Source organism: Centroberyx gerrardi, chromosome 7 (assembly GCF_048128805.1).
Source record: "Centroberyx gerrardi isolate f3 chromosome 7, fCenGer3.hap1.cur.20231027, whole genome shotgun sequence".
Taxonomy (NCBI): domain Eukaryota; kingdom Metazoa; phylum Chordata; class Actinopteri; order Beryciformes; family Berycidae; genus Centroberyx; species Centroberyx gerrardi.
The window spans coordinates 21,796,968-21,820,258 of NC_136003.1; the positions used below are offsets into that span (position 1 = coordinate 21,796,968).

Genomic DNA, 23,291 nt, shown 5'->3' on the forward strand with positions numbered 1-23,291 from the left:
GTACCAACTCGGCAATAAAAAAAATGTCTAAAACAATAAAGAAATAAAATAGAATGTAAACAATGTACATAGTGTGCAAATGCACATGGAATTTGCATAAACAGTCTGCAGAGGGCCAGATATATATACATAGACTGTTGTGGCTTTCAGACTAGAGCAGTAGAGAAACTACGCCCTTATCAAATATATTACAGAATGTTAGAATGAGGCAGAATGTGCCTCAGATATGTACATTATACCAGCTGTCCTATGTAGCACAGTTACTTCTCTGTCAGGTGAACTCACTGATCACAGTAGGCCTAGCAGATGGAAGATACATTCCTCAGCTTGTCTAAAACTGAATGTTGTTTCAAAGGTTCCCTGTGACCTCTAGGAATGTGGGGTACAACTGTGGGATGCATGTAGGACAGTAATGCTTCAAAGCAGGGACAAGAGGGCCATGTTGCCATGTGTGTTGAACACATACTTCTGATGATGTTCCTGCTTCAGTGGGCAGCTGGTTTTACACATAAGTCAAAATAAAAATAGTGACAAAGTCTGAATATGATGTCTGAGCAAATGGCTTGTAGGTCAGGTGCGTATCTCCTGCCACTGTGGTATGAAGCAACTTCAGTGAACAAGTTTCTCTGAAGAGAAAACCAGGCCGCCACACTCAGTGTCAAACAGAGAGAGTCCAGTTCCGTTTTTTTTAATTCTGTGATTTGGATTCATACCCCAAACAGGGAAGATTTGACTATGAACAAATAGCTTGTAACATCTTTCTCCTCCAAACCCTTTATCTCAGTAAGTGGTGTTGCTAACAGATCAGAGGTGCTGTCTGTATCCATGACTGTCATAGAAAAACACTTGCGCTTGGCCAAGATGCTCATAGCTGGAGAGCATGTAAGTAGCACTAAGTTAGTTTTCACTTAACATCATGTGTGAACAATAATTGTAGAGACTATTGGACTAAGAGAGTGAAGCAATCTATTTGTACATATAATTTTGCTTATTTGAATAGACAAATAACTCTCCAAAATCACTGTATTTTTTTCCTCAAAACTACTCATGAGCTCCAGCAGACCTAAGCTAATGTTCAATAAATTTTCCAGGCCCATTGATAAACCATATGCCACACTTTTTGTTTTGTTTGTCACATTAAAAATAAAATAGCCTAAATATTTTTGGTCATATCAGGACTGGTAGGCCCCAGAGAATGGTAGCTGTCATGATCTATGAAAATGCCCTCTATGAATCATGCTTTTCATAAATCTGGAGGACTCCCAAATAGATAGCCTATGTCTGGTGACTGAGTGAAACTGAAATCTTTTTGCTGGGGGACCCGCCTGGAACCCCTCAAGGGCCCCCGGAGGTTCGCAGACCCTAGTGTGGGAACCACTGATCTAGGTTACACTGCAGCATTTCATATCCATCCGTATATCCACTTTCATGGATTGTCTATATTTGCTCTAGAAGGCAAGGATGATACAGGGAACCCCTGTAGCCCCGCCCCTTCTCCGTTACGTTGCTGTCATGGAGAATGCGTCCCCCTCTCGTCCAATGAGAAGCGGCGCTGAGCCCATGTGTGTATTGTTTAAACTGCTCAAATCGGACAGTGTTTCCAGACCGAGAAAACTTCCACCAAACTGAGTGATGGCGGCCGCCGTGTCCGTTAGCGCAGCTGCCAGAGAAGAAAGCACAGATACAGGGCTCAATTTCGCCTCCCGTCCGCTTCATGAAAATTACGACCTCGCTGTGGATCACGTAAACTGGATGTCCGGAGACCGCGGGCATCCCGAACTCGAGCCCGGCGATGAGGAAGAAACACCGGGGCACGAGTGTCAGCGGAGGGTCGATGAGGAGTTGACATCACTGAGCCCCGAAGAGATCGAGAGTCGCTTGGATAGAACTCGCCGAGAGTTTTACAATCGTCGAAAAATTATAATAAAAAATCTGCCATCCGATGTTAGCAATCAGGTATGTCTGATAAATGCCAATCAACTAATTGGAAGTTCGAACTGTCGGATGATTGATTGATGGGGTCGTTTGGCTAACGTTAGCCTAGCTCCAATATGCCTGCCATGCTACCTATGTGAGTTAGCTTGCTAGCCTTTTAACGCGTTAGCTACGTTTAGTTGATGCGGTGTTTTTGCTCACTTTAATCAGCAAGATATACAAAAACTAACACTGTGCTATCTGCCAGCCAGATAACGGATATATGTGAACGTCAATAGCTTGACAGTATCTGTTAAATTGGTTTGTTTTAGTTGACTAACACGGCTAACGTTATGTTAACAAACAGATTGCCAGATGACTGTCAATAATGGTCAACCGTGGCCTGTATGACCTGCCAACTCCGGCCTTGTAGGTAACAGTTGGTATCAACATGCGTGGTTCACTTTGTTTAGTCGAGCTGTCACGCCAAATAATTATAATCTTTACTTGAGAGTTACAGGTACCATTGAACTTTATCACTCTACCAGTTACAAATGTTGGCGTTTGGTTATCAAGCAGCCTCAGATTTTCACATGATGCCACATTTTTTGGAACGTGCTTGACTCGTGGGGAACGGTGGGCCTGCGGGCGGTACCATTGTTCACAGGGGGGAGCATTGGGAGTTCGAGATGTGAACGGGAGTTGCAATGTAACAAAAGGTGGAAGGCGTGGAGACAAAACGTTTCAGAAAATGCTAGACAGCATCGCCATTCGTTTGTGAACGGGCAAAAGCACTGCGGAACAATTTCTCCCACAACAATGAGTCAGTTATTTACCTCCCACACCCCCACAGGTGTCCTTGCGTTGCTGGTTTCCTAGTGGACATGAATAAGTTGATTATTTGATGGCCAAAATGTAAAACTTGGCTTTAACCTGGTATATCCTGATAAAACTTGAATGATTGAATTGGTAACTGAACTTGAATGCTAGGATGTGATTACATGGTAATTTTTTCTTATCTTTTTCAGGAGGTGCATGAGCTGTTGGGCAACTATGACCTGAAGTACTGCTTTGTGGACAAATATAAGGGCACGGGTTGGTATAACAGCTTGTCTGTGTCATTCATTGTGTGTGCTTTGTTCAATTCAGCGGTAGATCGTGGTAAATATATAATCCATTGTTTTCAATCTGAATACTTGTTAATGGTCCTTTAAACAACACTGGTTGTCCTTAAACAGCATCGTATGTATTGAGCACCTCCTAATTACTTGATCCCAGTATAATTTGTGCTGGTAGGTATTCTAGCTGTGTGGAGGTGCAGCTGCAAGTTATCTAGCACACAACAATGTATGTATGGGTGGCATTTAATTGAAAATGGTCAAATAACAATTCTATGCAGAAAAATCACAGTGAACTGGACAATCTAAATAGTAGTTTTGCAAGTTAGTCAAAAGGGAAATAATATTACTTTTCTCACATCCTGTTTTTTTTTATAAAGGAATCAAAATGAAATGTGTCAAAGTTGTCACCTGCCTGACCACATGATGTGGCTTATAAATTATGGAAAGTACGACCTTTTAGTAGAGGATGTGAGAGTTTCTAGTCCCACACCAAAGTATGGGCTAAGAATTGGGCATGGAAGATCAGCTTGTCATTACAAACCTCACAGCTGACTTGTCAAGCAGAATGGACAAAAACCCCAAAATGGACAAAAACCCTGAACATTAGCTTAGATTATGCATGGAAAATGGTTTTACAAATTGGATATTAACGGCATAATATTACGTCAGAAAATGGGTCAGAAAATTGCACCAGCCAAATGCTGGTGAATTTATGCTATGGTTGGTAAGCTACCAGCCTCTTTGGCACATAAACAATCATCATTTAGAGGTGATATTCTACAAAATCTAGTTGGCTGGATAAAATAATGAAAGTGGGTGAATTTTAGGGTGTGCCAGCCACTGTGGCTGTAACAAAAGTAAGTTTCCTGCGCTGTATCCAAATGTAGATGGCAGGCACACAGGTAGCTAACATGATGCTTTCTTGACATGGAGCACAGCACACTGTGGGCTCCAGTACATCTGTCTATGCTGTTACTGGAGTCTGTCACATAGGTAGATATTTTAAAAGTTGAGTTACTGTTATCAAAAAATTATACAGCTTTAGATTTATCTATCTATCTGAAATCCTTCTGATTCCTGCCTGACACTATCACAACAAACCTAGTTTAAAATGGGGAAACTGCAGTGATATGAAAGCTGGTGTCTAATGACATCATATCACCAGTATTGTCTTTTAGCAGCACTGCTAGAGGAGAAACGGTTTGTGTCACAACAGAAGCTCACTTTCTGAGACATTTGTGAAAACAGATCTTGCTCTGCTGCTTTGAGCTTGTCATTCACGCTTGCTGCACAATTGTAGTCACCCCCTCACTTCACGGCAAATTTTGTGTGCTCTCTCTCTCCCTCGTTACCCTCAGCATTTGTGACACTGCTCAACGGGGAACAGGCGCAGTGTGCCATCAAAGAGTTCCACCAGCATGTGCTGCGGGACCGGGAGATCTCCGTACAGCTGCAGCCCACAGACGCTCTGCTGTGCATCGCCAACCTGCCCCACGCCTTCACCCAGCAGCAGTTTGAAGAGTTGGTGCGACCCTTCGGTAACCTGGAGCGCTGCTTCCTGGTCTACAGCGCCTCCACTGGCCACTCCAAGGGCTACGGCTTCGTGGAGTACATGAAGAAGGACTCGGCGGCCCGGGCCAAGTCGGAGCTCCTCGGGAAACAGCTGGGCTCTCGCATGCTGTACGTCCACTGGACTGAGGTGGGCTCCCTCACCTACCCGCTGCTGCACTCCAGATGCCTGTGTGTGGACCGCCTTCCCCCCAGCCTACTGACAGCCCAGGACCTCCGCAGTGCCCTGGCCGACACCCACGCGCCAATCTTCTGCCAGGTCAAATTCACCACGCACTCACACAAACTCACACACTCAACTAAATGCCCAGTAAATATCAGTATGTCATGTTGTCATGACTAATACGTATTGCGCCACTTTCTTGAAGGTTGAGCAAGCAGAATGTGTTCCCTTCCACTTGAAATTAGACTTGCCTTTGGCATACTTTCTTCTCTTACCTTTTTATGTGAGTTTCATTGCACAGCTGCTGTTGATTTACACCATGCAAGGCCATGTAAACCAAACCGTTGATTGAAAGCTCTCTGTACTAAGTGGAGGGTCTGTGCTGCCATTAATACTACAAGGGTGTAAAATTAGCACTGAAGCTGTAAAGAAACATTTTGGGGGATAGGTTACAGACAGCAACAGGAATCCTTTTTCTTTTTCCTTTTTGTAAATAGTTTTTCATATTTGATCTCTCAATAGCTCTCACCTTTGCCCTGCTTTTCATGTGGCCACTCCAAGTTTCTATAGCAATGAGCATAGCTGGTTTCTATGGCGATGACCACCTGACTCCCCCAGGTGGTGTCATTCAGCAGGCCTTTCTGGAATGAGAGAGAGCAGTGTCCTTTTAGCACGACACGCATAGTAATACTTTCTGTTGGTTCCTGTTATTTGAGGATTGTGGCAAAGGCTGTGATAATTCAGAGGTCACATGGTAATTCAAGGGAAGCAGTTTAGTGCTCAAGCTCTCATTTCAACAAGCTGCTATTGGGCAGGTTAAAGGTGAGGAACTTGATGGTAGGAAATCACAAGGCCATATCTAGTGATGGATGATTGAGTAAAGGCCCTTTTGGATCTATGTCTGTGAGAATTAAACTATGCGCTCAACATCTTCTCAAAAATAAGAGATATGATTATATTGGTCAGTTATAATTGTATTGCAGTCAGAATATTAAATCAGGGTTCAAAACTAACATAATTGTAATGGCAAAGGGATGGTTTGAAAAAATGTTCAGGCTGATTTAACATTTTATGGGGTACTTTGAGAAAAACTGCCATAAAATGCCATCAATTTTGGGAATGACATGAGGTTCAATGCAAGATAGTTAAAATGTGGTTTAAATTCTACCACATTCGAAATGGCAATCAATTGTGAGTGAAAAAGTGTATCTCTTGGGCACTAATGGGCAGTTGGGCCAGAGAGTGCTTAATTGTGTGCATTTGTTTAAATCCAGTGTAATTTCTGACAATTAGAAACGCAATTTAAAATCTAATAATGACATTAGAATGTCACAAAACTGCCATGGTATCTTGAGGGAAAAGGCCATTTCTCTGACCATTTCACAGTAACATTTGCTTGGCTTATCCCAAGGCTCATCTTGGATTCTCTGACTTTCCTTATAATAACAATTGAACCTATTTCAAGCCAAGATAAAGGTCATATTTCTTTGCTAGATCCAACACATTTCCAAAATAATTTGTGATTTCGGAATGGGCTTGGGGGACAGTAAATCATCTGAGTTTCAAATTAAGGGCTGGTGCACAAAACACTGAAATTGGCAGAATACTGCCTAATGTGAAAGTCAGAGTTGGGTGTATTTGTAAGAGAAAATGAACAAAGGAACAGACATTTTACAATCTAAACGCCTAACATGGATCTAGGAAACTGCCGGAGGTGAAAGAGAAAGCACATCTGCAAGGGAATTAATTTTCCTCTAATCCATCGGCTTATCAATAAAGCTATCTAGAATTTTATGACCCAAAGATGATGAGAAATGTAAAAAAAATGTTGCAATTGAGATTATTTAGCCTAAGCGGGGGCAAGGTGAATACTTTAACAAAATAGATTTTTCTGTCTTTCATACATCACATATATTTACTTTCAATGATGATGCATTAGAGTACTTTGCAAAGGTTTCAGGAGGAAAATTCCAAGGAAATGTGCTTTTCAATAATTTTGTAGTACATGAATATGCTAAAATTCAAGGGCGGCGGTGAAAACATTTCAAAGCGACTACATAAGCCTATCGATACGACCATAGCCTGTTTTGTTTATTCTCGTCACTGACGGCAGCTTTGGGCTGGTCATGTTTATGTGGGATTTTGTTTTCTTCCTCTCCGCAGTTGGCTCAGGGACAGGATGGAAGTTTCCGGCGGTTTGCGGTGTTGGAGTTTGCCACGGCGGAGATGGCCGAGGAGGTGCAGCGTCTCACTGACGGCAGGGTGCTTGGCGGAGCACACATCCGAGTGTCCTTCTGTGCCCCTGGTCCCCCGGGAAGAAGCATGTTGGCTGCTCTGATTGCTGCCCAGACCATGGTAGTCAAGTCCCTCTCTAACTCTGTCAAACTGATGTGTCATTCGCGTGTGTGATTTTACCGTTCTAGTAGCCCTCGGGTTTGTGCTGAATGTCTTCTGCCCTCTCCCGCCAAGGCTGTGAACAGAGGTAAAGGTCTCCTCCCCGAGCCCACGGCCATGCAGATCCTCACGGGCCTCAGTAACCCCGCCACCCTCAAGATGCTGCTCAACCCGCTGACCCAGGGACGCAAACAAGGTGAGAATCCCCACCGGCCCTCTGGATACTGAATTAACATTGTCGTTGACCTAAAGGATTTGCTCTGGTGCGGTGGATGCTGACGTTGTCTTGGTGCGCAGGTCTCCTCGGGGCGGCTCCTACCTTACCACTGCTGGCCAACCCCGCCCTCTCTGCTGCCCTGCTCCAGCTGCTCCTCCAGAACCAGGCCCAGGCCCAACAGGTACTGCTGCCTCTCTGCCTTTTTTCTCTGTCACTCTCCTCCTAGCATGTCTGTCCGTTTCCATTCGTCCTCTCCCACTCATGCACACTTTTTTTTTTTTCCTACTGTCTGCTCTCTCCCTTGTTACCATTAGCAAGCCTTTCTGGGAAATCAGCTTCTCTGGGCTCAGGTGCTGCACAATAAAGAAAACCGTCTAGTGCCTTGTGTGAGTGATAATGACGTGTGTGTGTGTTTTGAGTTTGGAGATCAGTGTGTGAGGTGGTGGTAAGCCTAGATGGATCCCAATGTTTTTATGCGTTGGGGCGGTAGAAAAGGCGAATTCCTGAGAGGGTAAGCTCTCGCTAGGAAAGTGTTTTTTGTGTGTGGTGTATTTTTGAGTGGTGCCGAGTGATGTGGTGGGTGTGCTACTCCATTGTGTGCAGAAAGTGTAAATACCCACTATTGAGGACATCATTACATATGTGGTGAGTAAGCCTCGGTGCTGATAAAAGTGTGCTCATGCAGTTCTGCAGTTTTCCTACAGTTGAGTGTTGTAGCCAGGCTGTGCGACCCTTGAGTGACACTGAACCCTGCCCTCTCCTCTCTCCTCCGGCCATCAGGCAGGACTCATCGGGGAGAACCCTTTGGCCGCTCTGCCTCTCCAGCAGGGAGTCCATCTGCTCGGAGACCTGCCCCAAGGTTTGGCATCCGCTGACTCCAGCCGTAGCTCCTAGAGCCACAAAGTGCACGTTTTGCTTTGCTTTGATGCTAAACATCTGTAGCCATATTTGCCTGTTAGTTGTGCTTGCTCTCAAACTGGTCATTACTCATGTCATGATATTTTGCTCACCGTTAGATAACCCATAATTTAATGTGGTAGGCATTATACCAGGATCACACACATCACATAACCACATCATATTAAATGTGGTTATCGATTGTAGTATTACAAGATAAATTTTTGTTGCAAATCTGATTCACTGATGAAATGTTTTCAGTCTGAAAACTTCAACGAGTGCTAGCATAAAACAGGGTAAAACAACAGTTAAGTGGGATCCCGGCCTACATTAATTTCCATTTAATTTACAGTGTGTGTGTGTACATTTGTCCCTTTCCCTAGGTGGTGTGGTCCCAGGTCTTGGCCTGCAGGCGGATCCTCTGGCTCCCCTGAAGCCCATGTCTCTTGGCAGAGCCCTGGCAAGGGAGCAGGAGTCCCCCACAGCAGCGTGCACCTTCCCCCAGACTCCCTCCCCCACCCTGCAGGGCATCTCCATGCCCCTACTGGGTGGCATGATGGGGGCAGAAGGCCTGGCAGCACAAGGGGTGAGCTGCCAAGTCATTTCCATACTGTGCTTTCTGCCTCTTATGTTGACTTGCTGGTCACTTGCCTTTAGCTCAACAATACAATTTTACCCAAGTGAAACTGAGAAGCCCTTTTTTCCTGTGGAGAAAAAATATAAATTTTCCCCCCATCAGGTATCCATACTTGGTGATCCTCCTAAAGAAGTGAATCTCCCCCAGAGTGCCTTCCTCAATGTCCACAACCTGTTTCCCTCAGGTGAGATGCTGTTTTGCGGTTTGTGGTTCTGGCGTCCCTGCTTGGTAATCTCTTCCTCGTTCTCTGTGTCGACTCTGGTGCATGCAGCTATATAACTTTTCATGCCTGTCTGCCTTCCCCTCTTACAGGGGGAAACTGCAGAGCCCACCCCTATAGGAAGAGGCCCACGCTAAATAATGTGTCCAACCAACGCACAAACCAGAGCGTACAGTCGAGTTACAACCTGCGCTACCAGGAGTCCTACAACCCAGAATACCCTCCTCTACACCAGGTAACCACTAGGGATCCTGCTCTATTCATAGCTGGCCTTGGAAAGCCTTTACTTTTTTTCCACATTAGTAAGCCCTGCTGTGCTCAGTAATGTCTTAGTGACTCATATTGATTTTTACAATGTTATGCACACTTATACTGCCCAGTCATTGCCTGCTCATGGCATGGACTGTATGATTTGATCCGGTCCGATGCCCATCTGGTGTCTCTCCTCAGGATCCCCTGGCCCACCTGTATGAACAGCAGGAGAACCTGGATGCCGGGGCCTTGGCAGGATTTGGACAGCAGGTAATGGCGCATCAACCTTCCCTCCCTCGCACTCATGGGCTGTTGTGCAGTCAGCCATTGAGCAGCATGACGGCGCATAATGCAAATCCTATCGACCTTCTTTTTGATTGGTGCCACTGTATGTTCACTTATACGTGATTACAAGTAATAATCCACCCTATGTAAACAGTCATATTCCTACTTGGTTATAAAGTGTTCCTTGTAGATTCATTTTTATAAAGTTTTTTGAGTGTTGTGGGGAATTTTGGCTCTGAGAACTAGGTTCACCCTGTGTCCATTCCAGTAGGTTTTGCAGTTTAAGAATGGCTCTTATTTGGATATTTATATCATGATATTTGCACATTGTTTTGGGTGGGCCGATCAATGAGGCCAGATGACACATTTTCCTCATATTCATTTTTCTCGCTGTGGGGTCAGTTTTTCAGCTGTGGGAGACACTGCAGCTCAGTGAACGTAATGGAAACATTGTTCTGGCAAAGGGATTCAGATGACAGCCATGTGTTTGAGCTGTATCTTTGTCACCATTTATTTTCTTAGAAGGTCATCAGAAGTACTATCTAGGCTATGTAGAATTGAAAATTGTAGTGCAAGTCTGGCAATCTCCCAGAGTGGACCTGGAACATCTGATGGCAATGTGAGAAAAATGTTATTAAATTAAATGCATCCTGGCCTGACTGTAGGACAGTTGTTGTGTACAAGTAGCATGTGTTAATGGGGACTGTGTCTCTGCAGCTTTCGCGTCACCCTGACTTCAGCGAGCGCTCTGCCCACTACGGTTACCCTCCCAGCCCGCCCCTGTCCTCATACTTCAGCTCAGGGCCTGGGGCCCCCATGAGCGGCGGCCTCCCCACCACCCAGCTCAATAAGGTGAGCCTGAAGCTTTGGACTGATGGGTTGCTGTCATTTTTCAATGGCCTTCACCTCGGTGTGTTTTTAAAAGTGGTGTTTACCATTATCAACACTAAAATATCAAGGTAGCAATGGGAAAAGATAAAATGGAGGGTTAGAGCTTCCGAGAATAAGTTGTTATTTCATATTTCATGTATATTCTGTTGGTGTGTACAATTGTGTAAATGAAGTCGTGGATACTGAGAGTTGGTTGTTTCTCCTCAGGCTGTGGGAATGCCTCCTGTCAGTCATACCAATAGTTTCCCACCTGGCCTGGGGAATGGCATCAAGGTAATTTTGCCACTTTCATCTTTGCTTTTTCTACATTAGTTTTACCTTCTTACACTTTCAAGCTACTAGTATTTTATTTTTTTCCCCCAATTAGACTCCCATCGGTGGCCACAAGCGTGTGTTCTCCCGGCTGATCCCATCTCCAGAGCCGAGCCCTGAGGGGGGCTATGTGGGCCAGCACTCCCAAGGCCTGGGGGGCCATTATGCGGACTCCTATCTTAAACGCAAGCGTATATTCTAACTACAGCCAAATGCCTCTTGCTGTATGAGTAGCCATTCAACAGCCAGGACATGATGGACCCTCCAGAGTTCCTCCAGTAACTACAGTATTTTAGCTTGGCGGTCCATTGATTCCTCTCCTGTGTGCTCCTGCCAGCGACCCCTGGAGGGCGCTGGGGAGCGCAGCCTGTTGCTATCCGGACAGTTGCGTGCCAGTCTATGGGAGTTCTTGATGTTTCTTTTTTCCCATTGTATATATGATTTCAGTGTGTTTAGTAAATTAAGTTTTTACCCTTTTTTTTTAATTTGATTTTTAATTTCATGAAGCCCTTTTGTTGAATACTTTGAGTATCTTGTACAATAAGAAAAAATGGTAAATTAGCTAATTAAATCAAGTGGGGTTTTTTTTTTTCTTTTGTTTTCATTTTTTTTCCCTGTTGAGTGTGGCGTGTCAACGGGTTCAGAGCTGCAGATAGTTTGGCCATTGCAGTTTTCAATGGCAGCCATATTGGCTCCACTTTTCTGCCTCATGGCTCTTTTTGAAATAACTTGCACTATGCCAGGCTGCTTTTTAAAAATGTTGGACATCTCACTAAACTGTTGTTGTGTATGATATTTAAATAATTGCAGCCAAAGGAAAGGGCTTGCATAGTATAAAGAAACCAAACTCTTTCTATCGAAAGGCTCTGAACATTTTTTTTTTTTTTAAACAGCCTTCCTATTTGCATGTAAAAAGTTCAGTAGTTTGTTTAATGGGATGGTGCTTATGTGTGTGTTTTTTCTTTATTTTTTTTTCTTCTAACTTGCTCCCACAGGGTTGTATTTTGCTGTATGCTTCTTTTTCTGGACCGGATTCAGGCCTTTCTCCATTGGTTGACATACAGCTCTCCATCCAGCAGTAACGATAGCTGTATGTACCTGCCTCTGTATTTGGAAACTGAAACCTTTTACCAAATCCACTCTGGAATATTTTCTCAAGCCTTAAACTTTTCCACGTCGTTTGTCCTTGAACCGCACCCCTCCATCTTGTTACGGAGTCTGTTCTCTGCACTGGTTGTTTGAGTGATGCACTTGGAGGGCACAGGTCACTATACTACTCTGTTCTCACCTGTCTAATCGGCCATTTTCAAGTCTCTTCTCACTCATATGTCCAGAAGTTGAATATTTTCTGTGTTGGTGTGAGTTCTGTCTGCTAAGTTAATTTTTAATGTCTTGGGAGTCCCACCACCACACCTGACTGGTCTGTTCTGAATGGGTGGGTGGTGCGGCGGACATGGTGTGCCATTTCTCGATCCACCAGCAGACGGTGAATACGGGAACACCTGCAATCTCTCTTCACCGAGAGGCTTGACCTGCATGTTACTGTTGTATGAAGTGCCTCATCTGCTCCTGGTGTGGTGGTTGTCTCCACCCTGCAGACCAGCAGGGGGAGGTGTCCATCCTCAAGGCAGTAGACGACAGTTGGGATGACGGGCGCGGCCTGTGTTCAAACTTGAGGTGTGTGTGAAGTTTTCCGGTAACAGTTCAGTCTGTCTGGGGAGGTACTAATGGAAGCTAGCGGCAGGTGATTGGTCAGTGACAGTCTGTGTGTTTTTGAATTATGCTCTGGTTGACAATTTGATTGTGATAACCCATTACCTCTGACTTTGGTAGGAAATGCAAATACACTTGAGCCTTAACAGTGTTTTCTGTGATCTCATCCTGCCCTGTGTGGGCTTCCAACTACATTTACCATTTATGTGTTATTTGCTGTGTATATACTAAGCTTGATAATTTTCCTCGGAGTCCAAAACTCTTGTTTTCTTTACTTATATCTGCCTCTGGTCTGGTGTTTTGATTGAATTTGCTGCTCAAGGTGTTTGTGTTGTTTGCCTGTATGTTTGAAAGATGATGTGACCAAGAGTGGCGCCACAGCAGACTGCTGATGTTGTGTATGGACCAAGAGATGCTGCTGTACTGTATGATCATCATTAATTTGATTGCTTTAATTCCAACTGCTAGCCCTCTCATCTTGCCATGGTTGTCTCTGTGCGTGTGTGTGTGTGTGTGTGTGTGTGTGTGTGATGTGAGCAAGTAAATGTTATTTAAAACTCATTTTGTTATGATCTCGTCATTTTAAAATGCATTTAAGATGTAACACAGTGATCTGGATTTGACATTTCTCTGAACGAAAACCTTAAAGAAGGAAATACCGCCACACTGCAATGATGCTCCCTTGGTGTTTATGCCATGGTTCAACCTCTATTGGTCTGGTGAGGGGAAACTGGTTTGTGGGGGGGGGGAGGGGAGTGTATATACACAGGGAGGGCCAAAGGACACCCATTTGTCTCCACCCATTGTTACACAGAAAGTAGATCCTTGTCAGTGAGAATAAAAAATACAAAGAGTAAGGCAGTCAGACTCTAAATTCTAAAAGTTTTGTGTTAATCAACAATAAAGGTACCACAAATAATATTTATATTCAGCATCAAGGACTTGAGGGACAGAGGCGAGCAATGCAATTCACATTGCAACTCATAGGAAAGGTGTCATGTCCAACTTCATTTAATCCATGTGGTGACATTGTATTGAGAGTAAATCCAATGCCACTCCCTCTGGAGGAGCTTGTTATCTTGGTCTCTACTTTCTCAGTGCCAGTGAAGCTCATGGTGCTGACATTGTGCCATGCAACAGGGTTTTCTCATCACCCCTTCTGATGCTACTTCTGCTACTGTGTTCGCTTATCTGTGTGCGTAAAACCACATAGGCAGAGCACAAAGTTTTTTCCTTTTTTTTCTTTTTACCCATCTGGGGAAATTGGCCATGATGTCATTCTTTCTGAGAAACTCTTCAAAAGCACTCCATTCAATCTTTAATTATGCTCATCTTAGACGAGGGCCTTTGCCTTTTAGATTTTCAATTTTGGGTTAGATTTTCAATTTTGGGCTACAATTCACAACTGAAATTTGGAGTAGAGTTGTTTTGGTATCAGTCGCTAAATTGGAATTTTATCTCAAATTGAACTTAAAACCATATGCCCTTGATATTAGGATGCAGAAAGAAGACCTGGAGCTGAAGGACTTTTTATTTTATTTTATTTATTTATTTTTTATTTTTATTTTAAAGGGGTTGAATGAAGGCCATGTAACACAGCTACCAGAGAAACATCTGTGGTTAAACCCTTTCGTGGACGGGTTTTATGTCGTGCATATTGTGAGACTTGCAGCCCCAGCTTCACTGTCAGCTGATGCCTAACTCCAACTGTATCTTATTTCATGTCAATCTGGTAATTTCACAGAAAACTTTCACACTTTAAATGACTTAAATGACCCCAAAATGTCAAATTCTAAGATGTTGGGTGATCTAGTAGTTGCATGCCTTTACCCAATAAAAACTTCATAAATCAAGTAAAATAAAATGGCGTGTGTGGTTGTTGAAGCAAAGTAATTAAGAGACCAAGACCACATATGTAACTGCAAATAATATAATCATGTTATGTGATCTATAGTAGGAAGACTAAAGCAAACATTAAATCAGCTGGCTGGAAAATGACAAATGTGAGTTTTGGAGGGAAAATGTTGGGAACCGCTCCCTAAAATTCATCAGCTGTGATGTTACATGCTCAATTTCATACAGCAACTAATATGTATGCTTTCTTGGAGAATGGCCAAAAGGCTTATCAGTCATTTGAACAGTTGGCAGCTGCACAAAGTAGAGGTACACTAAAGTGATTATATCATATTTGAGCTAGATTACGCCTCAGTGATGAACCAGAAAACACCTTAGCTATCCCACATTAGTGTGTGCACACCCAGTGTTTCCAAACTTTGTCCAAAATTTGAAGGGAAGTTTTGTCATGATGTTTTGCGCTATGGGATGGGTAAAAATGTCAAACCAAGGGGCTGCTAACTTTAAGCAACCTTGAGTATTTAATGCTATTCCCAGTGCACAATAACCATTTATCAAACTGACAAAAAAGGACGAGTATCGCTCTTCCCCCCCCTCAGCAACTATTGCTGAGGTGCCCTTGAGCAAGGCACCTCACCCCCTGTGTACTAAAGTAAAAAATAACATTGGGTGGATGGATGATAACTGTGTTACAGTGCCATGAGTGCATACTGTACATTTTTATGCACTCAGCGAAGACTCCCCCAGATAGGTAAAAGTTTCAAAAAATAGACTCAAACTCAGTCATGGCCACTGTGACTGGCAGTCGACTTTCCAAAGCCAGTGTCAGCTATAAAGTTTGATATTTAGTGGTTGCTTTTCTTATCAATAAACACACCCCAAGAAATCAGTACAACTGGGAAGTGAGAAAATCCATTTCGCTCTGCTAAGACTGTATGAAAGAGAGCCTGATGGCATTCGGATTTAATTAAAAAACGAAAAAAACAAAACAAAACCTGAAATGTCAGCTATTTCCTCCCAGGCTCAGTCCTTTCAGCATCTCCTTCAAGCAGAGCCACAGCAGGTAATAGTAGGTGGTGAAGTGAGGTCTTATCACTCGGGGATTAATTGTGAATGTCTGCCCAGACGTCTGGCTGTGTGGCATAAGCCCAGGTGTTGCTGCCCTTCACCCTTCAGACAGAGGTGCCGAGGGCCAAGGGCCGGTGAAGAGCTCCTCTTCCTCTCAGCAGTAATCAGGATAAAAGGCAGTTTTGATTAGCTGTTATTCTGGTGGTCCCACTGAGCCTCGAGGAGCCGAGCTGCTGATTGAGCTTTCCCCGGAGAGGCAAGAAGACAATTGTGTATTTCACAGGCCATGAAACCTTCCTTTTGTAACATTCATATTATTTGTGACAGTCCCCAGCGAGCAAACATTTTACTTAATATTTGGTTCTCTGTCATGGCATTTCAGAAATGAGAACTACTCTTGTTTTGGATCATCAATCTGTAAAAGACACTGAAAATGAGAACGCAGTAAAGACATGACGGGTGGATGTCGTTCAGACCTGGTGACATTATATTAATGTGTTTTTCTCAGGCATATGGATATTTTATTTTATTTTTGTCTGTAATACCTTCAGCACCCCTGAATTATGTTCTCATACCTGCTGCCTGTCTACCCAGAGTTTCTCAGAGGGAACCACCGAGGCTCAGTGGACGGTGTGTCAGACACATTTAGATTTCTGCCTTTCATATTTCCACCCACACAGTCACCCTGCACAGTTGCTGGTGAATGCTGCTGAAACCTGCGATTTTACCAAATACAGAGAGGGAGGTAGAGGAGCTCCAAAGGCAGATTGCTGCAGCATCATTTATCACAAATGAAGAACACTCAAATGGAGAAAAATGATAATTACTGGACCTCTGCGTGTACTTGAAGACCAGAAAAACACAACACTTCATGGTCTTTTACTATGTATCAGCTCTAACTGCTGTTGTAACATCGCTGCATTGTTAATGTGTGTGGAAGGGGGATGGGGGTATTTAAATATACAGATTCACTGTAATCTACATGTAAAATACATACTGCATTCTAATCTGCAATGATTAATTACAGCCTTATTGCAGTGTAAGAGTAACAGAGATAAAGTGTGACCAAATAGGGTATGTCACAAGAGCCGTTTATAGCGGGATTAGTCATAGAAAACAACCCACTCCCCTGTATGACAATCAGCCAATATAAAACAGTGGAAAATCTTAGTAGCCCATGAGAAAGCTACTAGTCTGCCTCTGTGTTTAGTTCAAAGGCAATTTGCACATTATTCTTATTTATACACCCAAACCAGATTATATTATAGTAGTGCTTTAAATTTCAAGCCACAACATGCACCCTTATCCCTTATAAATAATCATGGGTAATGTTACAGTTGTCATTTTCATATTTTCCAATTGATCCTCCATGTAACTGTATATCACTGTGGGATCACATATTGAGGTAACTATTTCTGGTTATGTGAAACAGTAGAAATGTTCCCCAATACAGAAGGAACTGTCCTAATCCAAGCTGGAACAACACACTTGAATGCTGAAATTAAGCACTGAAACCCAAATATTACTAAACAAAAATAAATGTATTGTTTCTATTTTATGGCTAGGGATCGTTACATAAAACCTTGCATATTAATTAAACATCTCCAATGAAGAACATGAAGCGCTCTGGTGCAATCCAGACATTTGGTGAAAGTGAGGTGAAAATGAAAACAGATTTCCAAATGTATCTGGCTTTTGAATTTAAAGCAAAGCACAGGAGTGATAATATATTCATACTATGTAGTGCTGTCTACATCTTCCATCTTTGGCTGAAAAACTTGTCTCTTCAGAAAGTACCTCACGTTTTCCTCTCCCTCCTGAATCACATCCCGTCTCCCATATCTCCCCCCTCTACTCTCTCTAATACACTTTTATCTTGAAGTGCAGCTCTTATTCCTCTTATTTCCTTTGCCGGCACTTCTCTCTTACATGATCACTCTAGGATTAAAGGAGTATTGCGAGAAGCACTATGGCTCTGACCTTTGCTCTCCCTACTTTTGGTTGCTTATAATGTTGGTGATCTAGGAACTGAGATTTATTCCACTGTTGCGCTCACTGTCAGTCGCTCTGGATAAGAGAATCAGCTAAACGCCTAAAATGTAAATGTAAAACTAACCCAGTGCAACAGCAGAACAATTAGTTAGTCAGACTCTAACTTTATGTTTCCTTATTTCAAAGGCAAAATGGTTTAAGGCTTAAGGTTTTGATTTTGCACTATTTCACCTAATATAGTGTGTGTCCAGTTTCAACATCAGAACAATAAGAGGTGCTCTATGTTTCATGAGGACACCATCAGGCCAATCAGCATCAATGCGATATTTCAAAACGGAGACCTTGAAAGTGCATCGCAGGAGCAGCTGTGGGGGAAACTGAACGGCCTTGTGGTCAGTCTGACACTTGACTCCAGTCTCCAGTTGCCCCCTTAGCTCCACTGCCTCATCAATACCAGTTTGGAGTAGCTCTGAAATGTAGTTATCGCGTCATTTGAGGCCTCGCCGGTGCTCGGCGTGTCCCTGAAGTGAACCACTGTCCCTAAAGTGAACCGCCGCCTGGCTTCCCTGCTGCAGCATTACGCCGCTTCCCTCAAACTCCCCTGCTGCCTTCAGCTGAACACACGCTTCATTGGCGTACAAGCTCCTGTTGGTTCAGAGAAAAAAACATGAAAAACACTTGAATGAAAACTTGGTGAAACTTGGCTGCTGCTTGTGAGCACAATTCCAGAGTCACTTCTGAGTGTTTTTGGTACTGTGAGGCTGTTTGAGTTTTCATAGTGTTAAATGTGTGTGGGGGATTTCTACAGCTAATAGCCCAGTATTAGCTTGGAATCAGCATCTGTGAGTCTTGACACACACACACACACACACACACACACACACACACACACACACATGCAGACACACTGCAGTGTAGCTTCTCATGTAGTTTAGAGGCAGCTGTGTAGGGATTGACTGGTAGACAACATGAACAGGACACTCCACCCCCGCTGCTGCAGCACTGCAGAAAAAAGAAAAAAGAAGATCTGGTGTTATTTCAGGAATCCATTTTATCACTTAATGTAAATGCTAAAAGACTATTACTTATGACTGTAACTCAACCACTGAACATGCCTATATTTCAGCCTGAATGCTCTCTCGCTCTCTCTCTCTCTCTCTCTCTCTCTCTCTCTCTCTCTCTCTGTCTCTCTCTCTCACACACACACACACACACACACACACACACACACTCACCCACTCACACACATGAACACACACATTTTCTGGCACATCCCATTTACTCTCCATTGTCCTACACATGTGCAAACACATGTAAACTTGGACACACACACACACACACACACACACATACATACACATTAGTTGCCAGACTATTCCTCACTGTCAGGAGAGAGGTGCGGATTAATATTTCATGGCCCTCCACTGGCGGAGAGGGTGGCTCCAGTTCCCAGCATTCCCTGATGCTTGATGTGTACACTTAGTTTGGGCCAGAGGCCAGACAGGCTGAAGGTCTTTCTGTGGCAGATACAGAGTTCACTGCCCTCTGTGACTGGGTGCTAGGTATACTGTACAATTTGTACAATAGTCAGGTTTCAGCTACACTACAGTTTCTCTGCAATGCCTACTCTGGCTCCCTCTCTCACACCAATATATTTACAATAATGACAAAGCAAAAAAAATGTAATGAATGCACAGACCTTTGCACGGCATGCACACCATCCAAATATACTGATGTACTGAGAGTCCTTTGGCATTTCAATTATTCCTCACAATATGAATGTATAGCGTGGAGAGCCATTTGTCCAGTTTGGTCATAATAAATCAGCCATTCAGTAAATGAATTGTGCAGCTGACTCAAGCAAGAGGGACATCATTTATTTCCATACCACACTGGAGCACTCCAGCCTGTGGCTCATGGTCATTTTTGTCATTCAGTTTATCCAATTATCCCCTCTTTCCAGCAGTCTTTATCCAGGCAATATTTAAAAAATTTGAAATATCTTGATGATTTGATGATTTGAGTCCCTTTTTGTCATCAAGGAGTTATAACCTTTAACCAAAAAAAAAACATGTAAACCTTTAATTTCCTTTCTAATACAATCTTATATTCAAACTTTGGTAATGTTATACTGGTGATGTTGATTATTTTTGCATGTAATTTGGGCCCAAGCAGTGGGACATGCTAGTTTAAAGTGATATTTCACCCTCAAACGTTTTCATTTGTAAAGCACACATAACTCAAGTGTATGAATGGTCAGCCTCTACCATGAATTGTCATGGAAATCTGCAGTTATGGCTCTAGAGGGCTTTGTACTGACTTACGTCACCAATATTTTCAAACCTGTGAAATTACTTCTTGAAAAATGTGCTCCCAGATGATAGAAAAATATTATCAGGGTCACATTCACATGATTTATTTATTAATTTTTTTTGTCAGGGCTCTCAAAATGAAAGCAAGCGAGTTTCTGTACATCATCACTATAGATAACCGGCTCTGAGCTTGTAAGAATAACTCTGGCAGAGCATCAGAGTTTGATTTCTCTCTGTATTACTGCTGGAGCCCTGTTGTGCTTATACACACACAGCCGGCTTAGTCAATGTGGATCAGATATTTTATTTTGGTGAAAACCATGGGGAATTCCTTACAGAGAAATACCACTCAACTGAAAAATGATATTTGTATTCTAATGGTATAGGAGAGCCCACTCAGTAGTTTTGATAGGAGCGGTTCTCTCCCAGAAATCCAATACAATAATCAGTGATGCTGATGAACAACAATGAACGTTCCCGAATACAGACCAAGCTGTCCTGAAAAGAATAACATATTTCAAACCTGAAATTCCATGACTGATCCTTGTAAGATCTCTTGTAAACCATTCTGTATTGTGGAAGTGAGGTAAAATAAAAATAATAAAATTAGGCCTGATATAAAGACGACTTGATGCTTAAAATAATATCACAAGCTAGGCTAAAGATTGTCTTAATGAAAGCTATGCTACTAATGCATTGTGCTCTGGACAACAATGATCACAATAATAATTCTAGATTTCATTAAATCTGGTACACTTGCTCCTGGTTAAGCAATTACTATACATATATATATATATATATATATATATATATATATATATATATATATATATATATTTGGTTTAAAAGGATTAAAAACTTAACTTGTGATTGGTGCATGTATGCATGACCCACTATGTAATGGCTTATAACTCAAAGATGTATTCAACATCCATTATGATACTTGGCACCACTGTTGGGATTTATATTTAAAGGCTACATACCATATTTCCATTCAAATCTGACCAAATTTGATGTATAGCATCACTTTGAGTGAATAGCCAATCACAGTAATTGAAACAGTAATTAAAACAAAGATGTATTGAGGCTGTCACTAAAAGCTCACTATGGGTGGATGTGCATCAAGAAAACTCTCATGTCCGTGAAGTAGCTACTAGACCCTTAACAGCTTGACATTTTTTAACTTTGCCATATTTTTACCCACTTTTGAATTTTGAGCAACATACAAAAAGCTAGTTCATTATGCTTTTTTAGCTGAGAAACACTGCCAAAATGAGGCCTGCTCTGTTTTTTCAAGACAGAGAAAATTATTCAAGCTTATGTGTCATCGCGCCTGGACTACTGCAATGCTTTATTCACTTGCCTCAGCCAAGCTTCTGAGGCTCGACTATAATTGGTCCAAAATGCTGCTGCTCGTCTTTGAACTAACACCAAATGTAGGTCTCACTTTGGCCTCTCTTCACTGAACCAGTGAAGCTAAGGGGCTAATGTGCAAGTGGGAAAAGTAGAGTGGTTGAACAATGATCAAACACGTGTTGGTGAGAGATGTAGGCATCCACTGATTAATGGCCAGAAGCTTTTATTGCGAAAAGAACAGAAAAGAAACTGGACAAGAAACAAACGAAAAACCTGGCATTTTAGACCATGTATCTATCTTCTTGTCTGGTCCCTCTCTGGATTAGGGGCTGGGACTCAATAGAGTTCCAGTCCAGTTCAAAAGTATACTGTAGATAGAAAATGGAGTTGCTGGGGAGGGGAAGGGATTGGGTTCTCTAACGTTAAGAAGCCCACTCTCACCTCTGAGTCTGAGTCTATCATCACATATTTTCAGTTTCAATTAAACATCTAACACAAGGTGCACATTTTCCATTATTTAAGATAAATATCAGAAATTAAGCCAAAATTAATTTATTTTCTAAAATGTATTACTTTTCTGAATTTATGATACTTAAATGTTAAATATGTTATAGCAAAATAGAATATCTGATAAATATCTGAACCATTTGACATACTAAACATGGAAATTTTGTTACATTTAACAAATGTTCCATTCTTTTGTGGAATTTTTTCCCAAAATTTAACAAATGTGTGAAAAGGTTTTATATATTTATTAAATGTCTGAATTATTTCTGTTTTAATAGATAAGTAATATGTTTGCAATGTTTAAAACATTAATAAATTGGCTATAAAATAAAATACACACATACATCTCTAGTGATGGACACTAGAAAACTGTAAAACTGTAACCTTGGCAACAGTAGAGGGAGTTATCACACCATATCCTTTATAGCTGGCACAATGCGGGACAGCTAGTTTTCCTGTCTGACTCTACTGACAAAGTTGAATTGAATGCTTGAGCTGTTTGACCGATTGGGAAACTACTTGAACACTGGCTGTGATGTTGCTGGTGTTCAGACCATGACCAGCATCACCACCAGCAGCAGAGTCCGCCCTTTGGTTCATGGTGGTAGAGGAAGATGTGGGTGCTAACTGGTACTATAGAAGCAGCATGGGAAGTCCTGGGGCAGCGGACGGGTGCCACCTCAAACTCTGTCAATGTGTCTGTGTTTATTTAAATTAGTTCATTATAATAATACTAGCATGATAATGCAACTAGACTACTTATCTATTAAAATAGAAATAATTCAGACATTAAATAAATATGTAAAACGTTTTCACACATTTGTTAAATGAAGGAAAAACATTTAATTTATGAAATGTGAAAAAAAAATTACACATTTGCTAAATGCTGAAAATAATCCAACATTTATTAAATGTGGAAAAAATGTTCACACATTTGTTAAATATTGGGGAAAAAAAATCAAACATTTATTAAATGTGGAAAAACGTTTCACACATTTGTAAAATGTTGGAAAAGAATCAAACATTTGTTAAATGTAAGAACATTTTCATATGGTTAATAAATGTTGTGAAATGGTTAAGATGTTCATCAAATATTTTGTTATAACATGTTGTTATAATGTTTATAATAATTGTTATAATATGTTGTTATAACATATTTAACATTAAAAGTATCATAATAAAGTAAATTCAGAATAGTCATAAATCTAAGAAAATAAATTAATGTTGGCTTAAATGTGAGATTTTTTATATTTAGTTTAAATAATGGAAAAGTTTCACCTGAAAATATATATATATTTTTGTCACATGTGGCACCCCATAAAATTGAGATTTGTTTCTTTTTCTGGTGTCCAACCACTGCTCAATGATAAAAAAAAATAAATAAAAAGTGACTTGATCCAGGGTCACAAAATGCTAACAGGTCAGGAATTAGATTGGATTGATCGTTGTGATGTTAAAAATACAAAACAATAGTTAACAAGCTAATGTTAGCAATCATCTGGTAACACTGTGTGAGTTTTTGTCTCTTTAATGTAGACAAAAATACCAAAAGTTGAAAATACCAGATTCACTGTGCATCTCTCTGCACTAAAAATACACAAAACTCTCTAAAAACAG

General features: G+C 41.8%; 1 protein-coding gene across 5 annotated transcripts; it reads left to right on the forward strand.

The window, feature by feature from the left end:
• The first annotated feature begins 1,632 nt into the window (after window positions 1-1,632).
• On the forward strand, window positions 1,633-13,319 carry raver1 (ribonucleoprotein, PTB-binding 1). 5 transcript variants are annotated; one of them, XM_071920693.2, is made up of 15 exons: window positions 1,633-1,956; window positions 2,943-3,009; window positions 4,394-4,863; window positions 6,931-7,122; window positions 7,237-7,357; window positions 7,459-7,559; window positions 7,693-7,764; window positions 8,159-8,237; window positions 8,659-8,861; window positions 9,015-9,096; window positions 9,225-9,367; window positions 9,583-9,654; window positions 10,387-10,521; window positions 10,768-10,833; window positions 10,928-13,319. In XM_071920693.2, exons 1-15 carry the CDS (start codon window positions 1,633-1,635, stop codon window positions 11,072-11,074), a joined length of 2,274 nt encoding a protein of 757 aa, XP_071776794.1. In that variant the 3' UTR covers window positions 11,075-13,319. The 5 variants fall into 5 exon arrangements, with proteins under 5 accessions (XP_071776794.1, XP_071776796.1, XP_071776795.1 ...); XM_071920695.2 differs by having other exon boundaries at window positions 7,693-7,728; window positions 9,583-9,660; XM_071920694.2 differs by having other exon boundaries at window positions 7,693-7,728.
• Window positions 13,320-23,291: the final 9,972 nt, after the last annotated feature.

Excerpts from the sequence above, each read along its gene's own strand:
- raver1 (XM_071920693.2), top strand. The coding sequence starts at position 1,633 with ATGGCGGCCGCCGTGTCCGTTAGCGCAGCTGCCAGAGAAGAAAGCACA. Across the intron at positions 8,238-8,658 it reads GCTCGGAGACCTGCCCCAAG|GTGGTGTGGTCCCAGGTCTT; the intron begins GTTTGGCATCCG and ends CCCTTTCCCTAG. Across the intron at positions 10,834-10,927 it reads GCCTGGGGAATGGCATCAAG|ACTCCCATCGGTGGCCACAA; the intron begins GTAATTTTGCCA and ends TCCCCCAATTAG.